Consider the following 16,251-nt stretch of genomic DNA (forward strand, 5'->3'; position numbering starts at 1 on the left):
AACCTACTACACACAGAGAAATCTTACGCTAAAGTGACGATACAATGAGGCTACAAAACTTTGAAGACAAAATGGATAATGAAAAGAGTTTTATTCTTGATGGTTATATATCCATGTGTTATAAGTGGTGATAATAAATATATACGTATGTATTGATTGATTTGACTTCAATTTATGGAGAAAAAAAAGAAGAGAAAATCAATTTGTTAGATAAAGATACTTGAGCTATAATTAAAATGTTGGTATACAGATCTGTGCAGAAAGTGAAAATAATTCTATTTTTCCGTATATATTTCATTGACAACAATGTTTTTCTTTTTAAATCGCTGGTCACCTTTGTCCAATTTCATCTATTCATCTCAGTACTTAAACCATAAAATGCGTGGTCTTCTTTTTTCTAAAAGAGCATTACTCATTCACTTTTTAGAATAGAAATTATGGTTCATAATTTACATCAGTTCTAATATTGATGATTAATGCTGACTATAAAATCCGTTGTACGTATTGGACTTTTAGTTTTCATGTTGGACTTAAATACAATATTCTCAAAATATATACACTGATCAAAAACAAATATCAAAAAAATGATTTCATGGATTATCAATTTATTTGTCATAAAATTTGTGGCCAAGAAATGTTATCATGCCAGTACTTAAAAAAATATTATTTTCAATGAAATATATCGAAATATACATTGTATATAGAAAAAATAAAGTATTATCACTTCTAGCACAAATTGAAATATCATATAAGTGGATTATTATCGTAATTTTCATTGGCTGAGAAGACGTCATGTGATATTCCTCCTTTTGTGGTAACGACGCAAAAGCGCGTCAACGTAAAATGATAACGCACAACACAGCGTTCGGTTGCACTAAAGATACGTAGAATGTGACGTCATAGTATAAGAAGCGTGTTTTTAACCATTGTGACGTAATGGCAGCCGAGTTTGTTTAGTTAGGACTGTAATCACTGTATTACTATTAGTGCATTTACTTTGAGTGTTTATATAATATAAATATTATGGACTTCAGTGAACGGTCAATATGTCCATAATTTTATAATATTGAATTCTTACTTTTAAACGTCGGTTGTATAACAACACCTAACCCACAGTTTGAATACCGAGCGTTAGTAGTGTTCCTGTATAATTTGTAGGAAATTTGATGCGCTGTTTTTGGACTGGCAATATCTACAAATAAGAAATTATAGGCGGATCTCGGACTTTGTGAAGGAAAAAGGAGTCAAGGAGTCCACTATGAAATGATACATGAAGCTTAAACGTTAGTTTTACAATATCTTGAACATCTTTTGTTCAGTATGGCTTATTAAGTCCCTCTTTTCGAGATATAAAGCATCAAAGATATAGCATTTTGGCCCCTTGAAATCCCTTATTACTCTACATATGATCAAAATTTTATAAAACGTTGTTGTGAATCGTTAAGATGAATATCTTGGCTTCTGTAATGTATCACAAAAAAGTTGATTATTAGAGAGTTAAAGATTGAAGACTTTTGGCCCCTCTGAGCCCCTAATTTGAGGAATCAGTCCCTTATTCTTGATATCAAATGAAAGGTCTGGTGATTTGAAAGACTTTTTGTTCAACACCTACATGTATTCAGAGATTTCTTTTCGTTGCGGGGATATGCTGAATGGAAATATTTAAGGGCCACCCCTACAAGTCAATTGGGCCATTTATGCAAAAATTAAAAGTATGCATGTTGCTCAGAACATTTTGACTATCTTTACATCAATACTGCTGATCAAAACATCCCCCTTTTTTAGATATAAAGCACGAAACTTTCGCATTCTGGCTCCTTGTGACCCTAATTACGTAACACATGATCAGAATTTATAATATATTGTTGCAAATTGTTAGGTTGAATATATTTGCTTCTGTAAGTCATCAAAGAATATTGATGACTTGATGATTGAAGAATTAAGGATGAAAGACTTTAGGTCCCACTGAGCCCCTATTTTAAGGGGTCAGCCCACTTCTTCTTGATATCAAATGAAAGGTCTTGTGTTTTTAAAGACTTTGTGTTAAACACCTATTCAGAGATTTCTTTTCGTTGTCGAAAAATGCCGAAGAGAAATATTTATATAGAGGCCACCCCTACAATTCCTTAATGGGAACATTTTTCAAAAGTTAAAAATACGCATATCGATTAGAACATTATTCTGACCATCTTTTGTTCAATATTGCTTATCAAAATACCCACCCACCCCTTTTTCGGAATATTAAGCATCAAAGATTTAGCATTCTGGCCCCTTGTTACACCTAATTACGCTACAAATGATCAAAATGTTATATTGATATATTGTTGCAAACTTTTAAGATGAATATCTTTGCTTCTGTAATATATCACAAAATATTGATAATTAAAGAGTTAAAGATGACAGAATTTTGACCTCTCTGAGGCCCTAAGTTGAAGAATCAGCCCTTTTTTCTTGATATCAGGTGAAAGGTGTTTTGATATGAAAGACCTTTTGTTCAACACTTATTCAGATATTTCTTTTCGTTGTGGGGATATGCTGAATGGAAATATTTAGAGGCCATCCCCACAAGTCCCTAATGGGGCCATTTTTTAAAAGTTAAAAATACGCATATTGTTTAGAACAGTATTCTGACCATGTTTGTTAATATTGCTTATTACCCCCCTTTTTCGAGATATTAAGCATCAAAGATTTAGCATTTTGGCCCCTTGTGACCCTTAATTACGCTTCATATGATCAGAATTTTATAATAAATTGTTGCAAATCGTTAATATAAATTCTTTGATTCTGTAATGTTTTATAAAATGTTGATAATTAATGAGTTAAAGATGACAGAATTTTGACCCTCTGAGCCCCTAATATGAGGAGTCAGTCCTTTTTTATTGATATCTAATAAAAGCTCATATCATCCCACAGAAATTTTCTTCAATATGTTTTAACAAATTATGAACAGATAAGAAGATATGAAACAAAAAAATGTCAATTTTTCGTCTTTTGCGCTAGAAAGTTTTAAATACCCATATGCACATCAACGAACCTCCGTCTTACTTTACTGAAAATCTTAAGGTCTTCAATACCTAATAGGAAGAAGTTCAATGAAATTGAAGACATAACAGATATGTAGGCATTGTATACTCAGTGTATTTAGACATACATCCCATTTATTACTATAAGTATGTTTAGTGGGATGTGTCCTAATTCATGACCTTGAATTTTGGTAAGAGTTATCTCCCCTTTTTTAATTAAAAAAAACAAAATCAATTTAAAAAAAAATTGGCCGGTAAAAACATTGTTTTCAATTATCATTCTATTTATAATATTTCAATGCATCTTTCCACCACAGGATTTATTGATATTCAAATTATTTGAATTTTTATTTTGAAAAAACGCTTTTCCCCATAGACTTAAATGCAATCTTTGTTAATTAACTACTGCTTAATTAATGAACTTTTTAAAAATTTCTCGCGGGCAATCCTTTTCCACTATAAGATGCTTTAGTATAATATCAGAGTATTGTGTTCTTGACGGACATTTAAGGGTAGAGAATTTGGTACCATTAGGAATTGAAACCCTTAACTGAATATCTTAAGCCGGTTAAGAGGGGTCCCAGGATAAGCAGACACTCTGAAAATCAGAAAATCTTTAATATCTCGAGATACGAAGTGACGTCATCAATCAAAAAAAAATTTCAATAATGTTCAGATCAATACCTACCAGATCGGAAAGTTTAATGAAAATTGGACGAGTCGTTTCTGAGAACTCGCGTGCACAAAATTGGTTGTAATGATAAAAGGGAAAAAGAAACAGAAGAAAAACAAGAAGGTCTTCCGTTAAATTCGGAAGACCTTAGTTAAATCAAGCCCTTAATCAATCTGCTCATCATTTTTTAATTGTCGGAACAAACGTTAAATAGTAAAGTTGACCGAGGGTGTGATGTGATGTTCACTTCAAGTACCGGACATCAGGATAGTTTTGTAGTGTCCTTAATACGTGTACGGCCGTTTTAGAATGAAACGATAATGATATATACGTTACAAGAATATAACAGTAATTTATTCTTAAGAAATTTAGAAACATGATGACAACCCTTTTAAATCAGTTTATACGCAGGTAAGTGAAAGATACGGAAACGCTGCAAAATCCATTGGCACAGTCAGCATTTGATTCAATGATTAAATCATATTTGCTGACAAGGTCATTGTAGCGCCCACAGAACTTAGGAAATGATGACTTTAAACGACGCTGCTGAAACTCTTGTTTCCCTAATGAAGGTCATTGTTTCGACCAAGGAGATGTGATGAAGACGATTTGAATTCAGGAATAACTGTCTTATTTTTCGATTTCATGAAGTGATCAATCGATTGGCTTGCGTGATAATTTGCATAAACGCCGAAGGCGTTTATGCATAAAATTATCACGCAAGCCAATCGATTGATTATCTTCATGAAATTGAAAAATCTGACAGTTATTCCTTATATTTACATGCTTTGATTCCGCCAATCCACGTGCTCCAAGTCCAGCTTCTGTCTAGCTGTTTGTCCCGCCCTTCACGTGTTTTTTTTTTTTGGAAACCGCGCCAATACATTGATGGGGAAATAAAGTACATTTACATTTGGTAATTTTATCTCGGACAAAGACATTGGAAATGTAAATATATTAGTATATACGTACAATAAGTCTGGTACTTTGGTATCGCAGTAGTTGATTTTTTTTAATTAATGAAAGTCCTTTCATTGTAACAAAGGTACTTTTATATTAATTCTTCGTCCTATATACAAATAGATATTCCCAAAGGCAATATAATTTTATAATTTGGTGCTCGTAGATGGTCACTGACATTGCCATTCTGTACTTTATTCTTTAAAGCATGTATCACAGATCTATCTCAAGGCGCTACGCTTTAGAAATACATCCAGAAGATAAGATACTCCAGGAAAACTGAACATGACTTTCATTCACTGATTATGTACTCTGCAATGTTATTTCTAGAGTGTACATAGTTTGGAGTCAATTTTCAAAGAAAATTATGCCAAGTTTACGGCGGATGTCATTTAATTAATTAAGCTGTACCGGATGGAAATACTATAATCCGGACTGGGAAGGTATTACTAGTACAATAATACACTGTTCTTATTCTGATTGTAGTTGTGTTGTATGAGTAAAACATTCTCTTGAACCATTAATTAAAAAAAAACAAACCATTTTTAATATGCAGTTAAAATATTAATTAAAACCTGCGTAGTCTCTATTTTGAAGAGCATTATTGGAAGAAAAAAAAATCTTTGTATATAAGTAGATATACTTTTCAAAAAATGGCAAAATGATATAAAATAGTAATTTTCTCCTTACATCTATGGTTATGTGTATATATTGAGTAAATATGAAGGATGTGGATATTACGAACAGTATTCAATATATATATATATAAGTCCATAAAACAATGCAAAAGCAGAGAAAATTATCAGAGGTGGGATCGGGTAACACGGAGTAGTATGAATCCTCTGCTGACCGGTCACACCTGCCATGTGCTCCTTTCATGATCGGGAAATAACGGAAAAAATCCGTCCTTAACTCAGTGTTTCTACTGTACAATGGACTTACAATTAGTTTGAAATATAGTTCTAGAAAAGGTTCTAGTTAGTTTTACTAAAATTTAATATAGAATTATGAAAAAAGTCAATTTTTTTTTTACACAACGAAAGACAAAAGAAATGTTCAGAAGTAAATGTATAGTATAATAGGAGTTTAAAAGTCAGGATATGATACTGAGAGGAAAAAGAAACGCATAAGAACATAATATGTGAAAAAAAATGACTATGTTTCCGAAAATTATGAAAATTGATCAGATGTGTATTCAGACTCCTTCGCACTTAAATTGCTGGTCAAAAATACTCAACTATGATGTCATAAAATGCGTCATTTTCCTCCTATCCTGTAAATTCCCTTGAAAATGACCTAAAGTTAAAGCATTTTTTTCATTATTTCATATAGAGCACAACCTCTGATCCGAAATATGCAAAGACATAATGAAAGCTCTGTTTCTGAAGATCAAAAAACATGTTTTATTTTTTGGATCGTTGGCTGTGCTCATATTTAAATTCTTTGCTGAAGGTAGTCAAATACGCATTTTTTCTCCAAATTTCAAGAACATTGAAATTTCTCAAACCTGTTTTCCAATATCTTGATTCTCAAAACGAAATTTTATTATAGAAAATGAAAGCACCAAGTGTCTACTTTATTTTGACATGAGATGGGTAAGAGGGTGATAGTTAATAAATTGATATAAGGACAGGGCCATTTTATGCATAAGCTGGCTCTTGCTCTTTCTACTTTCAGTAATTGTGGCAATACTACATCGAAATAAAAAATTACATCGTTTTTTATCACCAAGAGGCCGATGAGGCACAACGCTCACCTGAGCAGTTTGGCTTAGAAAAATGCAGTTATCAGTTCATTAATGAAAAATTTAAATATATAAGTGGACAAAACTTATTAAAGGGGTTTCACGACTTTAACACACTTATTACACAACCTGAGTATGATTCAGTAATTTTTTGTCCAATAATGACCTTAAAAGTTTTATGAAAATTTCATCTTTTAGAAAAAAAATTGGTCATGGGTGATTTATTTCCAGTCGAAATTATCTATTTTTAAAATGGTACGACCCACATTTACATGATATAAACGTAAGGAAAGCATTATGTAAGATGGTATAGTGATTTGGGTTCTGGTTTACATTCAATAAGTAGTCAGTGTATAATGTCAAAATAAATCGCGTCATTCGTCATTTTATCCACCTGTTGAGATGACAAAAGTCCAATCTACACTTTGCAATATGTTATTCCCTGTGCAGGTTCAACCAAAAGATTAAAAAGTCTTAAAATATAATTTAATTTACTTTGACTTATTTTATGTTCATCAGTCTTTAAGCTCTTGTAGACCAGCCCATTGGTCGATTTATTAGACCTCAGATTATCCATCCAATCAGAAAATGGTTAATTACGAATTCAGTTTGAAAATAAAGATAACTCATTTTTTTTACTGTATCAATGCTTGCAATGTCAGATATTATTCATTGAAGACTTCAGAAACAACTATGATGAACAAGGGATTTTGGGGAATTATATTCCCAGTTCTATTCAGGCTTTCCACATCTGTATCAAGGCGCTACACAGCTAAAATAGACTTAGATGATAACATTCTTCAGGAGAACCTGTTGGCTGAATATGAAGCTCATTCACTGATTATGTGCTCTGCAATGTGTGGTCCGGGGTGTACATTCTTTGGTTTCAATTTTCAAAGACAGAAATGCCGAGTTTACACCGGATGTCATTCAACTAACTCAGCAGGACCGGAAGTAGGATGGAGATACTTTATTCCGGACACGGAAGGTAATTTAGTACAATGTACTTATTATGATTGTAGTCGACGTATTGTATGAGTGAGTATTTTTATTGGATACCTTAAAATACTAAAAAGTAATTAATCCAACGCAGTTTAATTAGAAATCGGAAAGTTTAAAATTTTGTTGAAGAGTATTATTGAACAAAGTCTTTGTATTGTCTAAACAATTACTTTAAAAAAATATTAATATATATATAGCATACTAAATTATTTTTACAAATAAATTTATACATTTTTTTCAGATAGGATTAAATCTGATTTACTTTATTACAGAGATTCATTTTCAGAGTCATTCTCTGTAATGACTTGAAGTTTTAAATAGGAGCTCTGGTACGCATAGTCTTAGAATTTCTTCAGTCTCTATGATAAAATACTTTGATACCCTAAACTAAGATCAGGCAAAAATTGATTGCTATGTTTTAAGGTTAGTATGGCAACATTAAAAATGATTTTTTAAAATTTAAAAGCCTTTTCTGCTTAGTTACATCCATTGTGTACAACGTTGATTGAAGTGTTCAATGTGACGGCAAAATGCCACTGCACGCGCACTGACGACGACCTTCCTGTGAATACAGTCTCAAATCCGGTTAATAAGTAGTGATATGAACTGTTTGCGCTTGTATAGGTTATATAGGGACTAGAAATAGACTATACATGTACAATAATCTTCTTTATAATGAACGTCTTTTGCAAAACTTTGCATATACTTTTGACAAACTTCAAGAGTTGAAAAAAATCAAGAAATATTTTACTAATATTTTCTTCCTTCTTTTCTGTTGTATATAAAATTCACCGTAACAGATTCATAAATAATTTTATTATTTTTTTTTATATTTTACCCTCATCATATGTTTCATTTGAATTCATTCTGTGTTATTTTGCCAAAATATCGATCATAAATACTGAAATAATTAAAAAAAGATTAAGCTCAATATGAAGATAGATGACAAAATGGATTTTGACGTTAGGGCGCTGCAGCAACTAAATGACCTGCTGAAGCAATAAGATTGAGAATAAAACATGTCTATGGGTTGGTAATTTTTCTCTGAAAAATTATTAAACCATAGTAAAAATAAAAGATTCGGACAACCATCAATTATTACGAACTCAATAACGTGGACCAGCGTTGCAAATTTCGTTACTTCATGAAGCTAAGTCAATGCTACTTTAGATCGATGTACATATGCACATATACAATTATTTTCAAGCAGCCCTCGAATTTCGTGAGGTAGAACATATAACGAAAAAGCCTTTGTCACAAGACTTTCAAACAAAATGAGAAATAAGTACTTGGTTATCAATCAGTTATAAGCCCATGATATGTTTCCTTGATATTGAATATAGTGGATTCCATGAAAACTGGAATGATAATCACATACTGAGGCTACACATTTTCAGTTATTTTAGGGGCACTTGTCATAAAGAAAAATGTGAAAAATCACAAAAAAGCATGGCCTTTTAAAGACTTTCTTAACTAAATAGTTTCAAGCAATATTTCTCAAGGTTAAATTCTGTTTCATTCAAATGACGTAAAAGGTAAGTTAATGTTTTTAAAAAATAGGCAAAAGAAAGTTTTAACTCTACATTTGTAATTTTTTTTTTCAAAAGTATTTGTTAGAATGTTCTCAATCTGTAATATGATGAAGAACATACCTAAATGATTACAAAAAGCGTTTAAAATATATAGCTTTCGCTTCCAACTAATAAAAAATAGGTTGTTCACCGATGCTACTATTCTTGACCTTGTTGCGCTTAAATGGGATTTCATTATTAAATGACTGTAAGAAGCTGCTTTCCGATTAAAAATGTTTAACATTTATCATTAAGATGTGTTTATGAAACACCGATGTCCCGTAGGACATCATAGCGAAGATTAAACTTTTCTTAAATCCAATCTAAACAAGCCGGTACCCAAAGTAAGGTTTTCTCACAAGAAAAGCATTCTAAAATATGAGAGTCCTAGCACCACCTGTCAAAAAGTTATGGCCAAGAATAAATTTTTGTAAGGTAGGTCAAACTCCAGGGTCAAAATCGAAGTGTCAAAATTATTGGTTTATAGAGAGGGTCTTTTCATAAGTATTATATATGAGTGATAGGAAAGCCATACCCCTAACTGTTCAAAAGTTATAATTAAGGTTAAAGTTGTATTTTTTAAAGTAGATCAAACTCTAACGTCAAGGTCAAATGATCAAAGTTCTTCAAATCCAATGAAAGATCTTGTCACTAGTATTATATGTGTGGAATATGAAAACCACAGCCTAAACCGTTCAAAATTATGGCAAAGGTTAAAGTTTTTAAAATATAAGTCCAATCCTAAACCTTCCTGGTATCCAATGAGATGTCGTGTTATATGGATTAAATATGTGAAGAATAAAAGCCCTAGCCTTTACTTTTGAAAGTAATCGGCCATGGTTCTAGTTTTTTGAAGTACATAAATCCCTAAGTCAAGCGCGGGTATGTTAAGGGAGCATATAAGTCATTTCTCGGGAAACTTAGACTTTTTATAGAAAATTAAGTTTTATAATTTACCAAAACCGCTGATAAACGTAAACTATTATTATCTTTCGGCTTATGATAAAATATTGTCCAGCGCAACAACGACGTGCACCACCACCACGGCATCACGTGACTTCTATTAATAACAAAACAACAATACCCAGGGGTTTAATAATTTCTTTGAGTAAATAATGTAGTTGAAAAACATCTATTTTGCCTCAAAAGTGCTGCTAGAATCACACTGTCCCGTAAGTATAAAAATTATTCCACACTTTTGCACAAAACCTTACCCGATGTTTTGATTTTTTTTTTTTTTACATCTGAACCGAGATTTTTCGTAAAACCCTGTTTAACTCGGGATTCTAGCAGTACTTTCCAAGTATTTTAGGAGGCAAACTTACCATCTGTACAAAGCTTATGTTTTGAAATATACAGCTTATTGTTGTTCTATTGCATTATTTTTGTCACAAATGACAGAGAAAAGGCCGTCCGAGATGCGTATATAGATGACTGTCTTCGAAAGAGAATATAATCGATGAAAATAAATTAGCATACCTGTTTTATTAACAGAACACCATATGAATTTCACAAATTATTCACGATGTTTGCTTTTAAACTCCATTTAACATATCCTTGTAAATGTCTCCTTAGCCAAATTCTCTTTACACGACATGATCAATTCCCAAGTTACTTGATGTACATGTACACATATGTGGTAGATTTTAACAAAAATGACAGAATATTTTATTTTTGTTAATGTTTACACATTTCTATTCATTTCTATTCATTTTTAGAGTTAAATAACATCTCTAAATACCAATATTACGAAAACTTGTGTTCTAAAATTGACGTCATCTCGCCTACTATGACGTCATTATGTAGCACTGAATAAGTCAAGACAGAATATTTTGTATGCTTCCTTATCCCCAATGCGAGGTCAAAGGGTCAAAGATACTGGTATCCAATGAAACGTCTTGTAACAAATTCAGAATACATTTGTGAAGTTTTAAAGGTCTAGTTTCTACCGTACAAAAGTTATGTCCAAAGTAAAAGTTTAGATTTTTTTGTAAATTGTGTTAAACGCTATAAGGTCAAATTCAAATGGTTAAATTTGATGGTGTCCAAAAAAAGGTTAAATCACAAGAAAAACGCATGAGAAATGAAGCAGGGAAACTGAATATGCGTTTTGCCTTAGAGATAGGAAATGATGTATTCTTTAAAATGAATGACAGCGGGGAAAGGGGTTAAGGTCAAGATCTAGTAAATGACAGCTCGTACCTATAGACTTGTCTAAATTAACAAATGTTAAGAAATGTATTGTCATTAAGCTTTATAACCAAAAATATATAAATTCAATATAAGTATTCAGATTATTTTGGAATGATTTTATTTTGAATTCAATGAATTTTCAAAATGCAACATTTTCTTCAATTTATATTGAAACCAAAAAGTACGGGAAATTAGGTCATTCGACGAAGGTTCTACTTGAAATATGACGTTTACTGTAAAATGTTTTTATGCAATGTCATATTTGTGAGCAGGCTCAAAGACTATCTTTGAAAATAACCAAACTTAATAATTCATAGCTACTTTTTCATTTCCTATCATCCTCAATTTGAAAAAAAGCATCAGTGAGAATAAATATGATTGATAAAATAATCCAAAGTTCTTTAAATATTAATAGATTCATTTTGATGCATGCACTTTTGAATAGTTTCTGATAATGGGGGAAATGAAAGAGATATAATTTTTTTTCTGCTTTTATGACTTCAAAAAATAATTGTCACAACGCTTCAGGTGGATAAGATTTAAATGCAGCGGAAACTACATAGATAAAGCATTATATCAATGAAACAATGATATTTATTATTTACAATTGTAGTCAGAAAAGATTTAATCTTGAGTTCGCACGATCTTTTAGTTAGAAAAGTTTATGGAAAATAAATTTTGCCTTAAAGGATTGATACTTATTTTAGGAAAATGACATAATCATACGCAAAACTTTCTTCCATTTTTTTTCATTTTTGACTTGACTTACTTAACTTATTCCTGTTCGCTCCTTGGGGAGCATAGGGCCGCAACCACTCCGCGCCATCGGACTCTGTTTTGGGCTATCCCTTTTAGTTGGGTCCAGGTAAATCCAGCTTCTTTTGCTTCTGTTTCTATTGATCTCTTCCACGTTTGCCTTGGTCTCCCAACCCTCCTCTTTCCTTGTGGATTCCAATCCAGAGCCGGTTTCATTTTTAAAGAGGGTTAAATTTAAAAAAAAAAATAAATGTCCCTCAACTTTTGACAGATATGTTTGATCATTTTGGATAGTTAATTTCGTATAAAAATTTTATTTGCACTCTAGAGCTAGTATGAGATTATTTAAAAAGTTTAGACTAGAAGAAGACTTTAAAAAGTAATTATAATTATAAAAAATAATTGTTAAGCAATTGCAATAAATAGTTCACATTTCTTTTTTACGCTTTATATCTAGATACAATTAATTCTTGTTTTTCCTTTGATAAGTTTTGGAGAACATGCGTCCTTTGGACTGTAAAAGTCTGCTTGCTGACGGTTTTACTGCGTCCTGTGTTTATACGATCTATCCCTGGTACAACCGTTCAGTGGATGTTTACTGTGATATGGATATTAAAAATGGAGGTTGGACGGTCAGTGTGATAAATAATTATTTAATATTAAATTATATTTAATTTAATTTAATTAATTGTATGAAATAAAAACAGATAGAATATATGATTAAGAATTATTGAAAGGATTTTGCTATTTTTTTTAATCCAATAGGTTATACAGAGGCGTGTTGACGGATCAACGGATTTCAACTTGGAATGAGTACAAAGAAGGCTTTGGTTCCGTATATTCGTCTTATTGGATAGGTACATTGTATACTTATATACGTATTTATTTCTTGTGCTTTATTTTATGTATCTAATACTTGGTATAGATATAGAGTCTAAAATGGTTAGCAATATTAATGTGGCTTAGGTCTACCAATAAGAGGCCAATGGGCCCATATTGCTCACCTGAGTAACACTGGTGATGCCGTTCATTACCAGAGTAGCCTCCTTGTAATACCTATTTTGGCCTCGCCCTACACCTCCCTTGGGGGTCATAATTTGAACAATTAGGAATCTACACAACCCGAAAATTCTAGGAAAATGACGTTTTTGTTGAAATATATAGATCTACGTACATCTTTTGTATATCAAAATATTTCTTATGGAAAACCCAGTCAGATGGATTTCATTTTTATTGATGTAACTTTATATATTTGTAAAAATCGGGGTTTTTAAAGATTGCAGATAGTTTTAGAGTGATAAAAGACAAAACATTAGCTTGTTATCGTTTTAAAATTCAATTTAAGTTGTAACACGTTATTTGATTGGGTTAAAGATTTTATCCATTTTTTATAACAAATGACCTACGTCAAAAACGTATTACTCCGCTGGACGTCACTTTAAAAATATGCAATATGTGAAGACTTCTTTCCGGGGGAAATATTGTGTCAGTGTTTACATTGAAAATAAATTATAAAGAATGAAGCTTAATTCAACTATGTTTTACGATATAACATAAATTGGGACAGATTAAGCTTTTTTTATAAACTACTTTGCGGTTTTCAATGTGTAAACTGCCCCAAGTTATGTTATATAGTATACCAAACGTTGAAATAAGCTTCATTTTTTGAAATAAACAGAATTAAACTTACCATTCTAGCAGTGATGCATTATATTGGTTTGTTGTAAAGATCCTTGTCATCCAATTCTCGCATAGGTAATCTCTCTCTGATATTTCGATTTAATCACATACTTGCTGAAGTTTGTAAAAAAATTCTATATCGGCCAGGTTGATTGTCTTGAGTCCCATTGCTTTGACGTCATTTAACGCGTTCATATCTGATGACTGTGAATTGACCTATGCATAATTTGCGCCGGATAGCGGGAAAGATTATTCACACGATGGGATAATTGTATTTCATTGGCGCTTGGCTGTTTCCTAACGAATAATCATTTAAATACACTTGATCAAATGTAAATATTTTGAATTGGACCACGATACAAGACAGTATTTGAATATTTAGTTTGGTGTATCCTGCATTACTTGGGCGAAGGGCAGATACTCGGTTTTGCACTCATCACAACCCGTCACCTTAATAATGCAGGGTACACCAAAATATATATATGATACATGTAACTATTAATTTAAATAGATCTATTTCAAGAAAATATATCATGCCATCTTTGTTATTCACTGTTTTATTTCAGGAAATGACGTCATCCATCAATTAACTAAAAACAAATCTTCTCTGTACGTGTCCATTACTTTGACCAATGGAACCACTCTATACCAACAGTACGGGACGTTCTCTGTAAACAACGAAACAGACAACTACAGACTTTACCTGGATGGACCTACGGAAGGGACCTTAGGTGAGTCGTCTGTGTAATCAGCTGGAGATATCTAAAATCGATTCGTAAATTATACATGAATGCTTCATACGAAAATAACGAACAGTATCTAAGATGAAACGTACATAAAATAATACTGCAGAAGTAAGGAAAATTAAAATTAAAGTCATCATGGTTATCATCGAGCTTGAAATATCAATAACTAAGGCAGTAGAAAAGTTTGTGAGAAAAATTCGTATTATGGAATTGAGACATCATATCTACCGGTAAATTAAAGGTAGAATCTATTTTATCTAAATTTGAAAACCGAGAATGCATTACGTAAGGTTGTATTTCATCACGTATTCTACTTGTATTTCATAACGTATTCTAGTTAAGATTAAGAAAGTAGTCTAGTCGTACATGCAAAAAGTGAAATTAAATCGGATGGACAGTCATTTTATCCAGCTGTAAAGACAATAATTACAATTGATAAATCAGAGGTTAAATCATCAATCAAAGAACTTAACTTTAAAAACAGAGTAAAATATCAGTTAAGCTAAATTGAAATCTCAGGGGTGACAATTAGTGTACCATGTACCGTGTATGTCTTAAGGTTCATAAACCCTCTGTTCACTCATAAAATGTTGTTTGAATAGTAATGATTTTTAAAACAAAATGTATTTTATAGGTAAAATTTAGACAATCATAGCATAGCTTGCTGGGCGAAATTGGACAAAGAAGACAATTCAACTTGGCAAATCTATAAAAGAATAATAGACATCTATGTCATTAAGAGTTATCTCTCTTATCAGAGTATCGATGAGCCTTAATTTTGATTCACTGTAATTCAACAGGAGACAGTATGTTAGACTCAGGGAGTACTGGTGGAGATCTGTCTGGGATGTACTTCTCTACCCCAGACAGGGAAAATGACAAAGCTCCTCTGTATCACTGCGCCATTGATTTTGGAGGAGGAGGCTGGTGGTTCCACGCCTGTTGTCACGCCTTCCTGAACGGCGCCTGGTCGTCTGATTCCTGGCACAATCCTTGGTACCCGCTTGTTAGTTTAGGTACAGGCATAAAGAAGACGCTCATGATGATAAAAGCGCACTGAATGTGTTACGTGAAGATAAAACCGTACACACTGTGTAATGTAATGATATAACCACACTGACTGTGTTACGTACTGACTGTTATGTAATGACAAAACACACTGACTGTGTTATGCAATGATATAACCACACTGACTGTGTTACGTACTGACTGCTATGTAATGATAAACTACACTGACTGTGTTATGTAATGATAAACCACACTGACTGTGTTTGTACTGACTGTTTGTAATGATAAAACACACTGACTGTGTTACGTACTGACTGTTATGTAATGATAAAACACACTGACTGTGTTATGTAATGATATAACCACACTGACTGTGTTACGTACTGACTGCTATGTAATGATAAACTACACTGACTGTGTTATGTAATGATAAACCACACTGACTGTGTTTGTACTGACTGTTTGTAATGATAAAACACACTGACTGTGTTACGTACTGACTGCTGTGTAATGATAAACCACACTGACTGTGTTATGTAATGATAGACCACACTGTCTGTGTTATGTAATAATATTTACATTTGCAAATGTTTTCCTTTATATAACACTACTGAAAGGAATCCGTATCTATAACTGTATAAATACAGGTATGGGGTCAAGAGGTCAAAGATGTGCGTATGGATAATCGTTTGACGTAATTTCTCAGTGACGTCATAAAGGGTCGACGCGCGTTCAGTGAATTACATAAGGGGTGTTAAGAAAGTTCGTTCCGGGATAAAATATTTTCAAAAATTTCAAAGTAGTGCTAAATTAAAGAGATTAATTTTCAAGTCTGACAAAATCACAAGAGTGTGCTTTAGGTTTATAGCAATTCATTTCTACCAGGGAATTATAT

General features: G+C 32.2%; 1 protein-coding gene and 1 long non-coding RNA gene across 2 annotated transcripts; both read left to right on the forward strand.

Annotated features, from left to right (window-relative positions):
• Positions 1–7,362: 7,362 nt before the first annotated feature.
• On the forward strand, positions 7,363–12,717 carry LOC134280219 (uncharacterized). Its single transcript, XR_009994866.1, has 3 exons — positions 7,363–7,388; positions 12,412–12,554; positions 12,688–12,717. It is a non-coding gene; the product is annotated as an uncharacterized LOC134280219 (long non-coding RNA).
• Positions 12,718–14,059: 1,342 nt separating this feature from the next.
• Positions 14,060–15,364, forward strand: LOC134280221 (fibroleukin-like; the record flags this gene model as incomplete). Its single annotated transcript, XM_062762635.1, has 3 exons — positions 14,060–14,066; positions 14,169–14,333; positions 15,149–15,364. Coding segments are annotated over exons 1-3 (388 nt in total), but the record flags the coding sequence as incomplete, so codon positions are not given.
• Positions 15,365–16,251: the final 887 nt, after the last annotated feature.

The sequence above is a fragment of the Saccostrea cucullata genome, unplaced genomic scaffold (assembly GCF_032062105.1).
Source record: "Saccostrea cucullata isolate Sc308-1 unplaced genomic scaffold, CSIRO_AGI_Scuc_v1 ctg20369, whole genome shotgun sequence".
Classification (NCBI taxonomy): domain Eukaryota; kingdom Metazoa; phylum Mollusca; class Bivalvia; order Ostreida; family Ostreidae; genus Saccostrea; species Saccostrea cuccullata.